Source organism: Myotis daubentonii, chromosome 3, assembly GCF_963259705.1.
Source record: "Myotis daubentonii chromosome 3, mMyoDau2.1, whole genome shotgun sequence".
NCBI classification, from domain to species: Eukaryota; Metazoa; Chordata; class Mammalia; order Chiroptera; family Vespertilionidae; genus Myotis; species Myotis daubentonii.
The window spans coordinates 174,498,420-174,520,293 of NC_081842.1; the positions used below are offsets into that span (position 1 = coordinate 174,498,420).

The 21,874-nt window shown below is 42.1% G+C and overlaps 1 protein-coding gene across 2 annotated transcripts in view; it reads right to left on the minus strand.

The window, feature by feature from the left end:
• PGM1 (phosphoglucomutase 1) overlaps window positions 1-21,874 on the minus strand; it is a 57,372-nt gene that overhangs the window by 10,423 nt on the left and 25,075 nt on the right. For both annotated transcript variants that reach the window (XR_009451962.1, XM_059689302.1), the window contains exons 2-7: window positions 20,176-20,338; window positions 19,679-19,825; window positions 17,911-18,036; window positions 14,358-14,548; window positions 13,086-13,240; window positions 9,795-9,910 (exon numbers count right to left, since the gene is read on the minus strand). Coding sequence is in view for 1 of the 2 variants with exons in the window: in XM_059689302.1 (XP_059545285.1) it covers window positions 9,795-9,910; window positions 13,086-13,240; window positions 14,358-14,548; window positions 17,911-18,036; window positions 19,679-19,825; window positions 20,176-20,338 (898 nt within the window). In the remaining variant the exon portion in view is untranslated. The remainder of the gene's footprint in view (window positions 1-9,794; window positions 9,911-13,085; window positions 13,241-14,357; window positions 14,549-17,910; window positions 18,037-19,678; window positions 19,826-20,175; window positions 20,339-21,874) is intronic.

Genomic DNA, 21,874 nt, shown 5'->3' on the forward strand with positions numbered 1-21,874 from the left:
TTACTTTTTTTTTTCTAATTATTATTTTTTTTATTGCTTAAAGTATTACAAAGAGTATTACATCTGTCTCCTTTTTTCCCCCCCGCCCTTGACAATCCCCTGGCCTCCCCTACCCCCCAGTGTCTTATGTCCATTGGTTATGCTTATATGCATGCATACAAGTCCTTCGGTTGATCTCATACCCACCCCCCTCCTGCAATGGATTACTTTTTAAATAGTATTTGGTTAAGTAGCTAGATAGTTAGAAAAAAATTCAAGTTTTTCCCTCAATAAAACACCATACTAAAAAAAAAAAAAAAAAAAAAGATAGATAGATAAATAGATGGCATATTCAAATGTGAAAATTGGAAACCTTTAAATACTATAAAAATATATAAATGCTTTTTTTTAAATCTTGGTGGTAATAAATACATGTAAATTCATAATTCATAAAGAACAAAAATCAATGTATTAGTCTACATAAAGATTAGCATTTCTATTAGTAAAGCTACTATAGATAAAACTAAAAGGTCATTTGAAAACTTAAAAAAACACATTTGCAGCCCCGCCAGCGAGGCTCAATGTTTGAGCATCGATCTATGAACCAAGAGGTCACGGTTCGATTCCTGGTCAGGGCACATGCCCGGGTTGCAGGCTCGATCCCCAGTAGGGGGCATGCAGGAGGCAGCCAATCAATGATTCTCTCTCATCATTGATATTTCTATGAAATCAATAGAAATAGTTTTCCCTTCCTCTCTGAAATCAATAAAAATATTTTTAAAAAACACACACATTTGCAATATAAAGTAGATGTTTAATATACTCAGAATAGGAAAATTCTTATATTTAACAAGAAAAAAAGCAAAACCTCAATAGAAAAACAGGCCAAGGATATAAATACATAACTCACTAAAGAAAAAAATACAGGTTCCCAATTAATAAAATAAAAAGCTAGCACTGTTTTTGAGAAAATAAAGTTAAAACCACAATAAGAAACTGCCACTTGCTTGACAAATGGCCACAGATTTCAAAATGAGAACACCACATATTGGGAGAGGGGTGAGGGAAATAGAACTCCAACATGGCGTTTCTGGGAGGGGTAAAGTCCTTCTGGAGAGCAATTTGGCAAAAAGTATCAAAGCCTTAAAAATGGACCTACTTGTGGATCCAGCTACTCCAATATTAAGACATCTTTCTTTAATCAATAAGAATTTGGTTAAATAAGCTATGGTACATCTGTCTCTGGCTAAAATCTTTACTCAAAATAACAAATTGAATACTTTGGATGTGCTTATATGCATGGAAATCCTTTACCAAGAGCCCCACGTGGAACAGAACTCTCGTTTTTTGCCATAAACGTCCTTATTCTTAAAAAACAAAACAATGCCGAAACCGGTTTGGCTCAGTGGATAGAGCGACGGCCTGTGGACTGAAAGGTCCCGGGTTCGATTCCGGTCAAGGGCATGTACTTGGGTTGCAGGCACATCCCCAGTGGGAGATGTGCAGGAGGCAGCTGATCGATGTTTCTCTCTCATCGATGTTTCTGACTCTCTATCTCTCTCCCTTTCTCTCTGTAAAAAGTCAATAAAATATAAAAAAAAAAACAATATTGAGCTCTACTTTCTGATTTTGAATAGGACTCCATAAGATCCCTCTCTAATAGTGCTTTGCATATTATCATGCCTTGAGTTATTTATGGGCTTGTCTGCCTTTCTCGACTCCCCACTGGATCTTATTCCTCTTAGAATTGTCAGAGTATCTAGCACAGTGCTAGCTAGGTAGTAGGCATGTGGTAGGTTTGTTTCCTTCCTCCTTCATCCTTTTAGACCCAGCTCAAAGTAACCTCTCATCTCGGAGTCGAGCGTCCAGCTTCCATAGGCAGTTATGAGCTACTATCTCTCTCTTCTCTGATAGTGACCCGCTCAAAACATCTGGTGCAGCCCATCTTCCTTGAGCCTCAATCATCTATTTATGAATCTTTCAGCCCACCAACCATGTATTTCTTGGAGGCATCTTGTATTTATCCTTGTAACTCAGTCTGCTAATTAACATAGCACATGAAACATTGTATAAATAGCTAATTGTGAAGAAGTGCATGAATAAATTAATCAATTAATTAATCTACTCCAACATTTTCTCTCTTTTTCAGCTCATAAAAACACAACTTTTTTCTTTCAAAAGATTTTCTCTTTAATAAGTTACTGCTTTTAGAAATAACAGTTCTTAAAACCTGGATGCTGGCAAATCTAGAGATATTAGGTAAGACTTTTAGTGCATTGTATAACATATTTTGGAAATGTTTACCTAATTTTATTATCTATGGACTTTTATTTGCCTTTACTGCTATTTCAAGGAATAAAAAGTTAGCTCTCTGACTCTTAGAGCTTTTGCAAATAATGATATCCTATATAATAAAAGCCTAATATGCTAAGTGTCCAGTCGACTGGTCTGCCATTCAACCAATCAAAGCATAATATGCTAATGATATACCAAGGCCACTCAACTGCTCGCTATGACGTGCACTGACCACCAGGGGACAGATGCTCCAACCAGTAGGTTAGCTTGCTGCTGGGGTCTGGCCGATCAGGACTGGGCAAGATGGGCCGGATATGCCCTGGAGCCCTCCTGCAGTCCCTCCCCACTGGCCAACCTCCCGCATCTCTCCCTGACTCCGATTGTGCACCAGTGAGGTCTCTTGGCCTGCCTGCATCCTCTCACAATACAGGACCCCTCGGGGGATGTCGGAAAGCTGGTTTCAGCCGATCCCGCAGGCCAGGCTGAGGGACCCCCAACTGGTGCATGAATTTGTGCACCAGGCCTCTAGTGTTTTATAATAGTTCATGCTGGGAAGCAAGATCCTGGGACCTTCCCCATTATACATACCAAGAATTCATCACAGAAGCATATAGGTTGGAATTACTTGTCTGTGCACTCTTCAGATTTCTTTTCTGCCTTCCTTCTTTTTTTTTTTCCTTTCTTTTATTTTGTTTGTTTTGTTTTAGGCTAAACTGAAAGCATAGGAGGCAATGTTCCTTTGTGCTTTTCCTGCTCTAAATAAAGAATTTACATTTCTTTCATGTGAAAATGATAAGAAAATCTAAAAATCTTGCCCAACTCTGATCAAGTTACTTGAAGATAACTAAATCACACACTTAATGTTATACACAAAATATCTGCCTTGGATAACATAAACAAATATTCTATTCTATTTGTGTGATCCCCAGTCTCTGGAAATTCTGATTAATTACACTGATCACTTTGGATGTATCAAAACTCTAATACTCAGGAAGTCTGGGCAAATTTCATTTTCCTGAGGTTCTCGTGAATGATGACAAGTTACTACTGAAAAAAAAGGTGTTCCTAAAGCTATTATTTTTACAATTGTGGCAGCTGTGGTTCAATGGAAACGCTTTATATGTAAGAATCAGAAAACCTAAATTTGAGACTGTTATCTAGACACTGTTGACATTTGGACAAGTCACTTAACTTTTCTGAACCTTGGTTTCTTCAACTATAAAATGGGGATAAAGCCCCCTTTCTCACACAATTTTAAGGCATTACTGTGATAGAGTGGAAATATTTTATAAATGGCCAAGTACTTCATAAATATGGGATACCATTATGAATAAGGGTACCAATAAAAAAAGCTTAGGGGAAATTATAGTTTTCCACTACCCTATTAAGTTTTCAAAAATGATGTTTTTAAATGTACATTTGGGGAAGAAAATGAAAGAATACAATTCAATATGCTCTTTTCTCTGGCAGTGGGATTGCAATGTTTTTCTCTTCTTCCTTATCTAATTTTCCTATTATAAATGTGATTTACTGATATGATTTCTTTAAATTTAAAATAAACTAAGCAAAGCTGCGCTCACTTCGCTGTGAGAAGGAGGAGAGCACTGTCAGCAAGCACCACTGGCCCCGCTGACACAAAGTGGCCGCGGGTGTCACGTAGGTCTCTTCCTACGTGGTCCAGCTCAGGGACCGACTGAGCACACGGGGATTCTGCTCTTTCAGCATCTTCAACCACCTGTCACTTGACTTCAGCCTAATCAGCACCTTGTGATAAGTATAAACTCCGCTCAGTCAGGGCACATTCTGAGTCCCAGCCAAGAAAAATGTCAACCCTTGCAGAGGGAGCCAAAAGCTAACGGTTTAGGGATTAGGTTCCACTGACTAGTCTAGGCATCTCAGGAGGGGCCTGGCTCTTGTCCCCTCCTAGTGACAGGCCTGCGGATGGGGACATGGCAGCTAAAAAAGAGCCACACGGAGTTCTGTGAAAGCCCTAGGGTCTGTCTTTCCGTCTTTCTCTCTGTCTCTCTCTTTCTCTGCCCATCTCTAGCTCTCCTGCAGTCTCCTAAATATGCTGTTCTTTCTGCCTGGAAATTGCTACTCCACATGTACCTGGCTAGCAACTTCTCCAACTACTTTAAAATTTACTCAATGCAGCATGCCTTCCTTCTCGCCTTGTGCTCACCAGTATTCCATCCCAGCCTGTCTCTGCCCTACCCTAGACAGTGAGTGGCCCCCGGCTAGAGCCTGGCATACAGTCAGCTCTCAATAAGGTTTTCCCCAAACAATGGTCAGACCCCAGTTGACTGGCTGGGAGGTTCAGGAGCCCTGTCCTCTTTGGCTTTCATTGCACAGAGGACTTCACTCTGAAAGGCCAGCTAAGCTCCTCAGAAAGCCTTTTCCAGATCACACCAGCCCCAGAGGGGCTCCGCTCAGTCACCCCCAAACTTTCCACTTAGTAATTAATCCCGCACTGGCTGGGGACTGCCCCCTGGAACTTCGTTTCCTATGGAGAAACATAGTAGGCATCTGACGAGCAGGAACTGTGTCTTAACCCAAACTCCATTTTACGCTCAAGAAACAGGAATCAGTGCCTTCATGCTCCAAGTACATGAGAAAATATCAAGGTGAGTACGACGTGCTCCCTGCCCTCATAGATGAGCACAGACATACAGGTGAGGGAGACAGACGTGCAGGTAACAACTGAACTGAGTTTCTTATAATTAGGGTATTAGCCTCATTCTATTGGGGTATTCTCTCTGGGAACTTCAGAGGTGGGATGTGCCAACCTTCCCGTGGGGTTTTTACCTACAGGGAAATGTGCTCAAGAGATTGCAGATTAGAACAGGCAGAGAACTAGGTAGAAAATCTGATCATCTACACAACAGAAACAAGTTAGGTGCCTGAGAATAAAGCTCCCATGCCTTCTATGATTTTGCACACCTGTAATTACCTGGCCAGGATCTGACTTCCTTCCCCAAATATGGACTCCACAGAGCCCTCCACCAGGACCACACTGTGTCCCCAGAGCATCCCCCAGCATCTGGGGTACAGTTGAAACTCCATAAATATTTGAGGAATGAATTGATGAAAAGAAGTACAAATATGAAGGTCTTTTCATGGAGGTGAAATTAAAAGAAATTTGCAAAGCACGAATGGTGCACTTCTTCAAGTTATCACTCCTATCTGATGCATCGGCACTAGGACCTTTTAAAGATGGTTCGGGGGGAAATGATGCTAACCTCTACACCTGGCCCGATCGTAATTTACCGGCATAGTTCCATGGGACATCAAGTTGATATTCAACCTGGCTCCCTATCCCTCTTTCCCAAGGCCCCATTTTCCTGAGGAAGAGTTTCTAAAGTAGTGACTGTCTATTCTATTCAGTGGCTTCACTTTAGATCACCTTCCCAATAAGTTCAAGGTGGAACAGAACTGACCACCTTGCCCTTTGCCATTGTGTATAAACATGTACATCATCATCCACAGTTAGGGGAGGGAAATAACTTTGCACCCTGAGATCAACCAAAATAACAGGTTCACGCTGTCTAGTTCTAGTGCCCATGTCTGAGTCCGTAACAAAAACACACCTTTATCCCTAGTGTCTGTAATGCTGATGTCAGAGGGAGTGTCCCAGCCTCTTTGGCTATGATAATCCAGTGAGATAGTTGCTGTATCTCCAACATAAACAAACTAATGTATAGTTGGTAACATTAGTAATATCAGGGCTTGGGCTTTTAAATGCTAGTGGTTTGTTTTATTTGGTGAGCCAGTTCTTCTGAAGTCTGACTCCTTTGTACCCTTTTTCTTCTATAAAAGTTCATCTCTTCTCACAAAGACCTTTGGTCCCAACTCTGGACTATGGAATGTGGGTGGTGGGGACTGCTGCAAGGGTGAGGTGGGGATTCTCCACTGAGGCGGGTGTTTAAGCAGAAGAACACTGACTGGCCATTTACGATTCCAGCAACACATAAAACATTGCATCAGGTGACTTTTAAAGTCCTTTCCTTTCTAACACCAGGATTCTGTTTGTAAAAGAGGGTGCCACATGAATAGTGCATTCTCTCACTCGTTCAATGAATGTTTGCTGAGCACCTATTATGTGCTGGGCTTTATAGGAGGCTCTGGGGATATGGTGGAGAAAATAGACAAATGTGGCTCCTGTTCTCGTGGAAATTATATCTAGAGGAGCTAGAAGACATTAATCAAGTAATCATAAATAAATGTAAAAATTACAGCTGCAATACATGCAACAAAGGAGAAGTGTGTGGTGCCAAGGGGATGTGACCCACTCTGGAAGGTTGGGGAGGCTCTCTGAGAAACTGCCTCTGATCTGGCCTGGGAAAATGCAGAAATCAATGACCCTATACTCAATTAAGCTACAGAATTCAAATATTTCAAAGCTTTTAGAATCACTAATATCAACCCTGAGAAACTCTGTAAAGAAATTGTTAGAAACATTTGCCATCAAGGGATGTGGAAGGTAGAAATTAACTCCTCTATAAGTTAGGAGAACAGAAGTTAAGTAAGTTCAGCTACACTCATTCACAGCAGTGGAGACCCATGGCTATCAGTCTGATTTCTAAAATGTTTATCTCAGAAATATTACAAAATAATTTTCTTTTTTTCAAAGAGAGAGAGAAAGAGCTTACGAATTCTTCTCATGATGCATTCTATTTGAATAAAAAAGATATCTAAGGGAAGACAGAACCATGGTTGGCACTTAGTATTTGTTGAGTGGGTTGACAAATAAATAAACAAGAACAAACACTAACAGGAAATTTAAAGTCAAATATTTGGACCCAGCCAGTGTGGCTCCATGGTTGAACGTTGAACTATGAACCAGGAGGTCATGGTTCCATTCCTGGTCAGGGCACATGCCCGGATTGGGGGCTTGATCCCAAGTAGGGGGGTGCAGGAGGCAGCCAATCAATGATTCTCTCTCATCCTTGATGTTTCTCTCTCTCCCTCTCCCTTCCTCTCTGAAATCAATAAAAAAAATATATATATATACATATATACATATATACATATATACATACATATATATATATATATATATATATATATATATATATATATATATATATATTTTAAGTCAAATACTTGGGTTTAAAGAAATCAATTCCACAAATGTCACATAGGAAACTTTTCTTGCCAAATGCTCTTGAGTAAAAACTCAAAGGGGTTTAATTATCTATAACATTATATGGGCCAAACAGTATTATAAAATGTCCTAAAAGCTAACATAAGTGAAGGTCATATCAAGCACAGTTCCCTGGAAATAATCATCCCACTCTATCTCTTACCTACCAGTCAACCCTGGAGGCCCAGTGGGCACCTGATTTCCTAAGAGGAGCACTGGTGAACTTGGGAGCACCCAGAAGCTGGTGCTGGGTAGGTAAGTAATGTGACATGAGGATGGCCTGGAGAAGAGAGAACCTGAGGACTGCCTTCCAGTCCTTGTAGGCCTGGCACATGAAAGCGGAGCAGCTTGTGCTGTGCCGTCTTCAAGCCTATCCCCGGTCACTCAATACAGGGGATGCCTAAGTGGGCTCCAGGGCTCTGACTCACCTGGACCAGTGATGCCCACAGGGGCCTGTGGAGCAAGAAGTTACTGGATATACCACCAAATAAAAGAGGCAGGCACTTGACTCAGTTTAGCTAAAACCATACAGACAGGATTTCTTACAGTGGAATGTTTTGGAATCTTCCTATGCTAATAATGTGAATCGCCAAGATAGAGAGGTGTATCCAATTTTCCCAGTCAGCACTGAACTCAGAACCCTCTCATGGGAAACCTCGTTCTAGACTTCCAAACACCCTGGGAAGCCTTGTTCTAGACTTTTCTCTTTCATTTGAAACAGGTACATAGAGTTAGAACACCAAAGATTTAGACATGGTGTTTGCCTCCAAAGACAGCTTCATCCATAAAGAAGAGTGACTGGTACCAAGCTTGCTCTGGGTAACACTAGGGGGAATTTCATGGGAGGAGACCACCTCACAGGTTCATTGGTTATTCATCTAGTGTCCTGTGGAGTAATGTAGCATCACCCATACCTTATGAGGTAGGAAAGGTCTAAGCTAGCAGTTCTCAACCTGTGGGTCGTGACCCCTTTGGCGGTCAAACGACCCTTTCACAGGGGTCGCCTAAGACCATCCTGCATATCAGATATTTACATTACAATTCATAACAGTAGCAACATTACAGTTATGAAGTAGCAACGAAAATAATTTTATGGTTGGGTCACAACATGAGGAACTGTATTTAAAGAGCCAGAAGGTTGAGAACCACTGGAGCGGTGCCCTAAGTGGACCTAGAACCTTGGGAAATCATCCAGCCTTCTTTGTGGACACTGTTCAATGCTGCAACTCATTCATCTTTCTTAAAACCCTACAATTCTATCAAGCCAATTCAATACCAAGAAGTATTGCCACTCCCCCAAGGATATTAAATTGCTTATAATTTTATAAATAGGTGTCTCAAAATTTCCACCCTACCCCAGGACTTGTGGGATAATAAATGAAATCAGCATTCTATTCTGTTTAACCTCAAATGAACTGCAACTCAATGGCGAGACTCACAGAACACTAGACTTTGGTCTTCTTTTCTTTGCTAAAGAATGGAAGTAGAATACTGAAGGACAAAGAACATTGGTCCTTTTACTTCAAAATATGGGGTAGAGGGAACAGGAGGAGAAGAAATATGGCCACTGAAGTACCTTGCAACCTAGCTGGAGACTAACGCGTAGGAAAGGGCCACACAGCGAAATGGATGCTTGGAAAGGAAGAGAGATCGATGTAGGTAGGATGGGTAGTGGGGAAGGTCACAGAGGTGGGACTTCAGGTAAACATCGGATAGGCAAGGAAGAGGAGGGAGAGCACAGAAAGTGGGGTGTAAGGGTGTTTGGGCATCCCCCAAGCATACCACATCCCACTCTTTCATTATACCACAATTTACACATACATCCTCAATGTTAAGAAAGTAGTTCTAATTTCTTGATCACCTAGCAACTTAGTTCCACCCTAATGGTCTCCCTTCATTTAACCTCAATAAATCACAACTTGTTGCTATAGAAAACCTGGGCCTATTAAAGAGAATGATTTAATGCTGTGCTGAAACCTTCCCTTAAATAAAAATGAAAAACTGACTCGCTCTACCATATTTCTTCCTAGAAATGAAAACATTTATAAAGGTTTCCTTGACCACCGAGGGAAGAAAAATATGTTTATCACTCTGTTAAGTCCCCACAGACTCAATGACCAGGCTGCCGAGGAGGGCCCCAAGCTTCCTGTCTCGGTAGATGTGATCCTCCTGAAAGTAAAATTAGCCCTCCTTGGCTGAGCGTGCTTCCCGCTTTTCAAACGTGTACACTTCATCAGGGTTGTTAGAAATAAGATGCATCCTGATTTAGGACACATCAGCTACCGTTGCTATTTCAGTGCGGCCCTAGCAGTCTAAGCTTTCACCGCAGGTAGTGTTCACAGGAAAAGAAAGGGGTAGCGCAGGGCTGTGCACTTACCGGTCCCGAAGCTCTCCTCCCCACAAAGGGACAGTTTGCCTGCATCCATCAAATTCCCAAAAAACTTCCAACCAGTGGGGGTCTCATACAAAGCGATCTTTGTAGCATTAGCCACCCTTCAAAGGCATGAAATCAAAGTTACATCACAGCAGGACTGTTAGCATAGCCATGTGAGGGATGGAAAATAGCAACCATTATTGTAATCAAGGGTTCCATTTAGCGCTGCTCAGAGGTAGACACAATTCTAGGATTGGTGGAAAAGCGTCAGAGAAAACTTGTGCACAATGGGCTATTCTATGTGGACTCAGAGGAGGGGGTAGAAGAGGAAGGAGAAAGAAATAGTTCAGCTCACTGACTTTAATATCGTAGAAGAAGCAACAGGAGCAAAATGTGCAAGGATGTTTGGAGGGCTATTTAAACGCACATGTTTTGGAGATAGTCAACATCTATAACTATTCTATAAAGGACAAAAGAATGATGTTTTGATGTACTTATAATTACAAAATAATAGAATATGGGGTCTAGGAGGTCAGTATTTTACAGAGAAGGAAAGAGGGCGCAGAATGTTGTGTGATCAGCCCAAGGTCTTACAGCCAGGATGCCCAGTGCCTGCTGTTCAGCTGCCAGTCGAATGTTCCTTTCATTTCACCAGAAGGCCCCACAAGGACAGTGCCCAGCAGGCTCTCCCATTTGCACCAGCTTCATCCACACTGACCCATGGTCCCCTGTCCCCTCCAACACATCTTTTACTTCTCCCTATATTTCTTTAGATTATTTAAAACTTTCTTTAAGTGACTTCTTTTTAGATGCCTTTCCCTTTGAACAGGAAGTTACCACATTTCATTCACTGTTTTGGTGAGGTTTGCTTGCCAGAATGCCTGCCTGATGCTAACAAAACAGTGTCGAGCTTCAATTCTAACATTTGAGGAAAATGAAATCTAAGATTTTGAAAACTGTGAAATACAATGAATTTTTTTCTGGGTAATGAGGTGTTTCCATTGTGGTTCAATATATGGATTATCAGTTTTTCCAGAAGTTAGAATTAAACTGTTCTTGGATGATGCAGAAAGTATTTCAGGACCTGATAGGTCTAATGTACAATGTGGCCACACACCAGCTCACGACTTTAGGTGGAGGATGCAGAGGCAGAAACCCTGGGTTCTTCTGATCCAAGCTCTTATTTAGCTGTGGGGTCCTAGACAAGACAGCTAACTTCTTTTTTGGTTTCTTCTTCTTAAAAACAAGGATTGCTATGGCTTAGCCCAGTGATGGCGAAACTATGACACGCCTGTCAGAGGTGACACGCGAACTCATTTTTTTGGTTGAGTTTTCTTTGTTAAATGGCATTTAAATATATAAAATAAATATCAAAAATATAAATCTTTGTTTTACTATGGTTGCAAATACAGTGGGGCCTTGACTTACGAGTGTCCCAACTAACGACTTTTTCGAGATACGAGCCGTCTCTCGGCCGATTTTTTGCTTTGAGTTGAGAGCTAAAATTCGGGTTACGAGCCAGCTTCAGATACCCCATCGCTAGTTGGCACAGCGAACGTCACAGTGAACGCCACAACATCAGCCCAGCATCACGTGTCTCACTCGTTCACTTTTTGATTTGACATACGAGTAATTTGAGTTACGAGCTCCGTCACGGAACGAATTAAACTCGTAAGTCAAGGCCCCAATGTATCAAAAAATTTCTATATGTGACACGGCACCAGAGTTAAGTTAAGGTTTTTCAAAATGCTGACACGCTGAGCTCAAAAGGTTCACCATCACTGGCCTAGCCTGTTTGGCTCAGTGGATAGAGTGTTGGCCCTGAGAACTGCAGGGTCCCGGGTTCGATTAGGGTCAAGGACATGTACTTAGGTTGCAGGCTCAATCCCTGGCTCTGGTTGGGGCTTGTGCAGGAGGCAACCAACCGATGTTTCTCTCTCTGTGTCTCTCCCACTCCCTTCCACTCTCTCTAAAAATCAATGGGAAAATATCCTTGGGTGAGGATTAACAAGAAAAAATAAAGATTGCTGTGAGGAGATGGTAAATGTCAAAAAGCGCTGTGTAAAACACAAACCACTATATGAATATTAATCATTATTCTCTTGTTAGCTGACATCAGCACTATTCTGTAACACACATGCACACAAAACCCACAATAGAAAACTGCTACGTGGCCCAGTGGTTAGGAGCAAAGATTCTGGGTTCAAGTCCTGACTCAGCCGTTTACTAGCTGGGTGACCTTGGGCATGCTACTTAACTTCTTTGTCCCTCTTGTTTTCCCACTTGTAAAGTGGGGTTTATATAGCATTTACCCCATGGGGTTGGTCTGAGAATTAATGACTTACAGCATATCAAGTACTCAGTGTCTAGCACAAGGTAATGCTCAATAAATATTAGTTATTACTATACAAGCCTAGATATGTGCGTTCTGCTTTCCTACCTGCTCTGGCCTTTTATTCATTCAGTTGTCTTTTATTCACTCATTCAGCACTTACTGGGCACCTAACGTTCTAATTAACATTCTCCCTGGTTGGCCCTCATTTGTTATTTATTACTGATATTTTTCAGTAATTTTAGATGTGATCTTATAATCCGCCTTAAAGCCTTTATAAATGAGGTTATATACAATAAATAAATAAGCAAATCACAGATATCCACTGTTTATTGTCACTGGGTCCTTTCTCATAAAAACTGAATGTAATTTTTTTAACTATTTGAGCTTTCGGTTTATTTCAATTTTTGATGAGTGAACACTTGCTGTGTTTGTATGTACATGGGTATCTGATGAGGGAGGGATGAGGAATGCTTCTTTGAAACACTGATCTTACTTCAAGCTGCTCTTTCCCCGCACTCTGTACACTGCTAAAGGAAATGGCTCTTCAGAATAATGTCTTGACTACAGTGGGAGGGCCATCCATTCATTTATTCATTAACACTTAATCATTCATTTTCTAAACTGTGTGTGTACGTGTGTGTGTATCCCCTAGTATATATGTGCTAGGCACACTATGGTCAGGTGGAGTTTAAGATGGTGAATTAGTCAGTCTTTTCTCTGTAGAAGTTTACAGTCAAGTACGCAGGCTACCAGAACACAGCGTGGTACATGCCGGGGTGGAAGAAGTGCAGGGTGCTAAGGGATCACAGAGACGGGACATCTCACCCAGAAAAAACTTCACCCATTCCTTCCTAAAATAAGCACTTATTTAGCATCAGATGCCCTGGCTGGAAGGGGAGGAAGAGTATTCCAAGCACAGAAAAGGGCCTGCGGAGGGCCAGGGGAACGGAGAGACCTACCTGTCCAGGGCCCCGCTGGTGGGCATGCTGCGTGCTAAGCCGCGGACCCCCGTTTGCTGGAAGTATGGAATGCTGAAGATGTTGGCAGCAATGACGGCCACGGAGTCTGAAGGGTTCACAAAGAAGCCGTGCTTGCCCAGAATCATGTTTCGATCCTTTGAGAGAGAGGGGGTTTCAAAGGAAGAGCTTTTAGTCAAACTGTGGAAGAAACCAAACTACCCTACATGGTGGGGGGGATGAAACTTTAAATTATAAAACTTAAAACTGATACATTTATTCAGTGTGGGTTCTAAATACTGGATTTTGTTTCGAATGGATCTGTACACTGCCACTCCCATCATGCACTGCCTCAGAAAGATGCATTGCAAAATAGTGTCTGCTCCGGACCCCTTCAACTTCCCCAAATTTTGATATGGGGAAATTTATATTTCAGGAAAATAATAAATCTAGCTAATGTCAAAGAACAACAAACAACAATAAAGAATATACATATTTTCAATGAAGTAGACATGTGTAGTGCCTATTATCTCTGAGATATCAAGAATACAAACCTAAAACACATTTAAAAGAGTGGGTATTAAAAATCTTAATTATAGAGAGGGAATAAAAGATTAATGCTCTCATTATAGTTCCATCATTCAGCTGTTGTAAATGAATGAATGGGGATATTATATTTCCAAAATCCTTTCCAGAGATTGAATAAGTAGCTTAGGTGAGAATAGAAACCTATCTTAGGATAGGTATCTAGAACCCAGCCAGCTCATGAATCAGTAGTCATTAGATCATAGCAAGGCCCTAAATATCCTGCCACTCTTAGCAAACATGAATGTCTGAAATTAAAAATATGGGTTGCCCGGCCTGTGTGGCTCAGTGGTTGAGGGCTGACCGGTGAACCAGGAGATCACGGTTTGATTCCCAGTCAGGGAACATGCCCGGGTTGCAGACTCCATCTCCAGGAGGGGGTGTGCAGGAGGCAGTCGATCAATGATTCTCTTTCATCGTTGATGTTTCTATTGCTCTCTCCTTCTCCCTTGCTCTCTCTGAGATCCATAAAAATATATTTTTAAAAAAGAAAATATGGGTTCATTTCAAGGACTCTTATTTCTGTTTGAGAAGGTCTTTTAATTTTTTGGCCTTGACCCCAGGTGCAATGAAAGGTCTTGACTCTCACTCACTAGGCCCACAGGGTCTGGCAGGTGCAGCCCACTTTTCCTCCTCTGTAAGATCAGGCCTAGTCTGTGTCAGAGTTCACGTAAAGGCACTTATACCCACCCCATCGCCATCAAAGGCAGCCCCAAAGTCATGCTCTCCTGTCTTCATGGTCTCCACCAGGTCAGCTGCGTAGGTGAGGTTGGGGTCAGGGTGGTGGCCTCCGAAGTCCTCCAGAGGAATGCAGTTGACTGCCGAGTTTGCAGGGGCGCCGAGTTCTTCGCAGAGGATCTTCTTTACATACGGTCCCACCACTGCGTCCAGCATGAAATGAAGACTCAGAAAATAACGCTTATGAAAGTCCGTGAGGGTTGGGGATGAGGTAGAAAATGGCATGCACAACAATGAGAATGTGCAAACTGTATGCAGGAGCTAGTGGAAACATAAGCCCGGCTGGAGTAGGAGGTTCTAAGAAAAGGAGTAATGAGAGATTAGGTTGGAAAGGGTGGGGGACAGTTGATGAAGGAAAGAGTGGGGAGAAGGGAAGGAGCTGACCATCATGAAGGCCCTATGACACACCTGTGCCAGACACTTCTCAACCATTTTCTCACTCAGTCCTTGAAAAGGCCCACAGGGTGGCACACTCAGTGTTTAAGAGCATGGACTCTGGGATCGGAGTGCCTAGGTTCAAATCCCAGCTCTGCCAGTCACCCGCTGTAAAATTCTGGGAAAGTTATTTAGTCTCTTTGTGTCTTTGTCTCCTCTATCTGCATAATGAGGATAATTGTAGTAGCTATCTGGCAGGGTTAAGAGAGTTAATAAATATGAAACACTGAAAACAGTACTGGCACATGGTATAAATGTTTGTATTATGATTATCACCTTCAATTTATAGAAAAGAAAACTGAGGTTCTGATATAAAACTGTTTGCCCAAACTTACACAGTAGGAGTGGGAGCTGGGATTCAGAGCCCTAATCTTTCTAGTCTATCAAGTTATCTGACAAACTGATCCAAAGAGTACAGATAAAAACAGTAACTACAACAATGAACATCAGGAAAAACTAGTCCCATACGTTATGGTGACAACCAGCATAACTACCAAGAACATTCATCTCTAAAATATTGAGAATGTGTTTTCCTCAAGGAAGGTACTGACACCAATGTATGTTGCAGAGATCAGAACAGAATAGAATGTATATCTCCCATTAGGAGCCACATGTTAAGGAAGCGACTGACACAACACAGAATGAGATCTAGGCAGCCAGGGCTATAAAGGATATAGAAATGGAGGCATTAGAGCAGCGGTTCTCAACCTGTGGGTCGCAACCCCTTTGGCGGTCGAACGACCCTTTCACAGGGGTCGCCTAAGACCATCCTGCATATCAGATATTTACATTACGATTCATAACAGTAGCAACATTACAGTTATGAAGTAGCAACGAAAATAATTTTATGGTTGGGTCACAACACGAGGAACTGCATTTAAAGGGCCAGAAGGTTGAGAACCGCTGCATTAGAGGAACAACGAAAAGGCCTGAAGAAAGAAGTCTACTTCATGACCAGCTCCTCTCAGCAAATACTCCATTATAAGTCCCATTCCTGAGCCAACATAGGCTTTTCCTCACTCCTCTAATGTGGCATCTTAAAAATACAAAACTTCGTGCATTTGCTACAGCCACTGCCTCACTGGGAATGACCATCACTTGATTTTCACCACCCTCGATCTGTCTTACATAAAAGCTAAATTGGTTGCCGCTTCTTCCAAGAAACCTTGCTTAATACTGCCTTCTCAAACTATACCTTTTTCCATACCCCAAAGAGAATACTTGAAATTCTATCTAATCCTCATTTTGTTGGCCTGGTGATGTTAGTCTTTTTGTGTTGTTGTTTTTTTAAATATATATTTATATTGATTACAAAGAGGAAGAGAGAGGGAGAGAGAGATAAAAACATCAATGACGAGGGAGAATCATTGATTGGCTGCCTCCTACTCGTTGGGGATTGAGCCCACAACCTGGGAATGTACCCTTGAATGGAATCAAACCTAGGACCCTCCAGTCTGCAGGCCGGTGCTCTATCCACTGAGCCAAACCAGCTAAGGCCTGGTGATGTTAGTTTTTTACCCATCTCATCACTCCAGGCACTGCAAGCTCTTTGAGTCCAGGCCTACCCACCAAGCATACACATAGTAGGTACTCAATACATGTCTGTCGCATGGTTTGAAAAAACTGAATAGCTTTTGTCTGAATAAAGAAATACACCCAGCCCAGCTGGAAAGGCTCAGTTGGTTAAGCATTGTCCTGTGCACCAAAAGGTTGCTGCTTCAATTTCCGGTCAGGGCACATGCCTGGGTTACGGGTTTGATTCCCAGTCAGAGCCTGTGCTGAAGGCAACCGACCAGTGTTTCTCACATTGATGTTCCTCTCTCTCTCTATCTATCTCTATCTCTACCTCTATCTCTATCTCTATCTCTATCTATCTATCTCCCTTAATCTCTCTAAGCATGGCCTCTGGGGAGGTTTAACAAAAAAGTAGACCCATTCATGGGACTCCAAAGCCAAGTTAGGGCCCAAGGGGAGGAGTTCCAGGAGGGGAGACCCAGCCCTCCAGGAGAAGGCTTTCTACCCTGGTCATGCAGTGCTAACAGGAGGCTCCCAACAGCATCGTCCAAAGGGTTCGGCACAGCAGAACGTCTTTCTCAGCCAGACCAGCAGCTGGATCCAACACCAAGGAAAATCCTGCTGCTCAAAGCTCCCAAGATTCTAAATTATTACAAAACAAATGGACAACCTAAAGGCTCAGGAATTCCCGTGTTCCTACAAGCAAGAACACCTCCTGGTTCACTTCACAACGACAGCTGCTGTCTCTGCTGACCTGGCCACACAACCCCCAGAGGAAGAAGAGGGAGAGGCACACATCCTGTTGTCCCTGAATTTAATCCTGGGCTTGCCCTGCCCGCTTCTAAGAAAAGGAGCATGCGGGGGCAGGCGAGAGGGGCTGTGGGGCTCAGGAGCGTGTTCACCACATCTAGTAAATGACAAAACGCCCCCTTGGAAACAGAGGGGTATTTAGAATAGAATGTAAGGTATCTTCGGAGAGGCAGGAAGAGTCCACAAACACGGCTGCACATGACACAAACCTGACGCTTCATGTGAAGACACTGCCCTTCACACCGCCTTGCTGTGGGGACTGTCTCTACTGCCTGCTGCATACAGTCAGATTTTTATTTCTGTGGGTATTGTTGAAATGGTTGCAAAATAATTGTTTAAAAAATATCAGAGATGGAAAAATACAAGAACCGTATGATTTCAGGCCTATGTGGGCTATAAAACAAAAAGCAACAAACAAACTCATAGACCACAGAATGGTGGTTACCAGGGGGGACAGGCGTGGAGGGTGGATGAAGAGGGTGCAGGGGGTCAAATATATGGAAGGAGATGAGACTTTAGGTGGTGGAAACACACTGCAATATACAGATGATGTGTTAATAAGGTTGCGTGCAGGAAACTTATATAATGTGATTAACTAAAGTTACCCCCAATAAATTTAAATTTAAAAGTGAGGGGAGAAGAGCCAGAGGGAGTCTTAAGAAAAGGCTTGTTAAAGCATCATGATGCACAGAGCAGAGAGCAGCTTCACGTCTGGGAGAAGGGCGTGGCAGGGGAGCGGCCGTACCTCCGTGCATGGCATCGATGCGGATCTTCAGTCGGTTTGGACCGGACAGCAGTTCTTTGAGTGCACTGAAATCAAAGATGTTTCTCAGCATCGCAGCATAAGCTTCCACCGAATCCACAATTTCTACTGTGGGAAGAGGCAATATTGAAAGATGGAGGCACTAAGCACATTTAGAAATGTCCTCCTCTGCAATGATGGCATTGCTGTAAACATGCCGTGGCTGTGTTAAAATGCCAATTACCGAGCAGCCCCCAGACGCCAGGACGGTACAGGATCCCGAATTCAACACTAACAATGTTCCTGGGAGGTAAATGATCTGATCCTATTTTGTAGACAAGGAAACGCAAGGTCTGTAAGGTTAAACCACTTGTCCATACAGCTGGGATGGGGCACACAGGGGATTTTTGACGGAGGTTTGCCTGGTGGTAAACTCAAGCTTTTCTGCCACACTGATTCCCTATCCATCTGCATGAGAAGTGTGTTTTGGTGTCATAAATAACAGAAAATGTGACACCTACTTTCCTTTCCTTTTTCCAGGCCCAATGCCATCATGATTTAATGACAAAAAGCAGAAAAAAAGTATTTATTAATGAATCATTTTCACATGCACCACTAAAGGAATAAAATAAATATAAGAACTTAGTCTTGCTGGATTTTCAGGGGTCTGAACATTTTCAAGACTTTAAGAATTTAAGAACATATAAGCATAACCAATGGACATAAGACACTGGGGGATAGGGGAGGCTAGGGGACTGTCTAGGGCGGGGGGATAAAATGGATACATATGTAATACCCTTTGTAATACTTTAAGCAATAAAAAAATAAATAAATTAATTAATTAATTAATATAAAAAAAATTATATTAAAAAAAAAAAAAGAATTTAAGAAATCCTCTACTAATGTTTTCTAAACCCTAAGGAGGTCTTCAGGATGTGGCAAAGTACCACCTTCTCTTTGTTAAGATGCAACTGTCCGCTCTCCATGGGTAGGTTCAAACAAAAAATGCAGTCCAGGGGGAAGAATACATGTTAGAGCAAAGTTGAAATGCAAGTCACATTGCCAACCATCTCACCCTTATTTGATTAATATGAATAATTTCATATTTACTCCATCACACTGTAATTTAATACCTTGATATTTAACAACAAAATGATTAACACTACTGCCTACACAGGGGGTTTCAATTTAGCCCCCAAAATGGTGTAATTTGATTTTACTGAAGATTATGGCAGAGGAAAAAAATCAAAACCCAGGCTTTGGAATCATTCACACCTGGGTTTGAATCCTGGCTTACCACTCACTCCCTGTGTGAGCTGAGCCTGTTACTCAAGCTCTCTCAGCCTTTGTCTCCTCACCTGGAAAAAGTGAATACCGACAGTGCTGCCCTCACAGGGCTACTGAAAGAATAAAGCGGAATAATAAACGGTAAGCGCTTGGCACATAAAAAAAGCTCAATAAAAGTTAGTTATGAATATAATCTTACAAGTCTTCTAGCCAAATTCGTTTTATAGATATGGAAGCTGAGGCCTTGAGATTTGGAAATGACTTACCCAGGGTCACACTGCTGATCACCCGCAGTGCCCCGAGAGCCCAGGGCTCTAGAGTCCCAGACCCAATTCCAGGTCTGCTAATTAATGCATGCAAGGCTCAGTGACCACAATCTTTCTGAAGCTGAACACCCATATTATTAACACCTGGAAAGGCAAATCGCTCAAGTTGGAACTAGGAGTGGGCAAGAGGGGTTGGGGGAAGAGGGAGGTAAACATGCCTGTGAAGGGTTTGAACTTGTTTTCCAGGTCAAACTGCTGCTTTCCCAGAACTCCAAGGTCTAATTTCAGGTCAGGGCAAATTGCATATTCTTCGATTGTCTTGCTGATTTGGAAAATCTTATCAGTTACTGCTTCGGGAGCAGGACCTGGAAACCAAAGAGCAAACAGTGGGTCGTTTTGTACAGCTGACATGTAAACACACAAAAAACACAAAACTCATCAATTCCTCTTCACTCGCACATCTGCCATTCATCTCATCATCCAGGCAGCAAAGGATCAGGGTTTTCTAAAAGAAAATACCGTGTTAGTGACCATTCATGCCTGGCTGCTCACTCTCAGGGACAGCAGAATGAGAAGCATTTCATTTCCACCAAAAGGAAACAAAGAGCCCCCTGACTAAGGACCAGAACCAGAACCCTGGCCTCCCACGGCATTGATCAGTGGTTTATCCGACTGAACATAACATTGACCATCCTCAAAATGACAGCACACTCACCTCCATTGGAAATATTGAATTTGATTCCAAAATCTCCATTGGGCCCTCCAGGGTTGTGGCTGGCTGTCAGGATGATCCCACCAAGGGCTTTGATCTTTCTAATGATGCAGGAAACAGCAGGGGTGGAGAGGATTCCATTCTGTCCAATAACCAAGCGGCCAATCTAGAAGAAATCCAGAACACACACTTCCGCATCAGTGAGTCCAGAGCTCCTGCGCAGAAACCCCAGTACAACAGGCAGATGAACCGAGAATTATCCTACTGGACCAGGAAAGGTGTTCTTTAATGAATATTTACAGTTTGGGTGGTTATTATTATTTTAAAGTGGAATATTATTATTGTTGACAAATAATAAAGTAAAATTATTATTGTTGAACAAAGCCATTCCTTCAAGTAGTTTTGGGGGACTGTGCAGTTTTAGTGTATAATCTGTACTATAAGACTCTGACAAGAAAACATAAGAATATGCAAAACAGAGTCTTTCCAGACCAGGTTCATAATTTGGATACACTGAAAGAGTGTGAGAAAACCCACATTTTTATCCAATTCAATCAAACTTTCCATCCACATTGGGAAAAGAATATAAGTTCAGTTTAAAAGAAATTCTAACCGAATGAGAAGACTTCTATAAATTAAAATGTTTAGAAAAGTAAAAAAGGCAAACTTTATATGAAGTCTATTACAGAATGTACCTCAGAATTTACATTTCCAGTCAAGCTTAGGTGTTAATACAGTAGCCTGTCAGGTGCTGTTTGAGTCACCTCTGGGCCAAGGCCTGGAATGCTGAGAGTTAGTACTGGGTAAACCAGTCAGAACTACCCACAGGAAAGGGCTACAGGTAGTAGTTTTGTTGTGTCCTTAACTCACCTTCCCATATCTCTCAAAGATGGCATCAGCACAGCTCCTAGATCTTCCTTCACTAACATGATAGTCATTTATGTCTGTCTCAACATGACCCACGTTGGACACACATGGAGAAGACTGACATATTTGGAGAAGATGTGACTGCCACATAAAAAGATTTATAAGTAAGGAGTCTGTGCCCTCCCTCCATTCTCCCTTCTGAGACAAGAAAGGGATGGGAATGCTTTGAAATTTTCCATTTGTTATTTCCTCCGGGCCCATCAGAGATAAACATGGTCGAAGAAACAACTTGAGAGTAGATGTGTTTCTCACGTTGACCACGCCAGTGAGATTCCGTTGGAAAGTTTCTCTGTGACTGTCACCTTTGCCATCCTCCCAGAGGTCACCCTCCCACCAGTCACTGCCTTATAATTCCACCCTTCCACCACCACCCACCTCCCAGGAAGCAGCTGGTTCAATTTCAGTCACCTCTTGGCTCGTATGTCTATCTCCGAACAATTTCTGTTATACTACTCCCTCTGTCCCATAATAATAGTAGCAGTTGATGAATGTAATTTGTCCCATAATAATAGTAGCAAAAGAAAATAAATATAGAACGCAACATTTATTATCAAAAAAACTAGATTAAATTAAACAATAAATTAAAAATATTACTCCTAATTTTTATTTTGAGTGTTCAGATAGTTTCTGGATTTTTCAGTAATTTCGTTACTGCATTTTAAACTTGTAGGTAGGATCCCTTGGCTGCCAACCTTTGCTTTCCCTATGTGCATGAGCTTAAAATTATTGGAGCCATAGTTCTTTATTGCTTCCAGGATAATTTGTTGAAGTGACA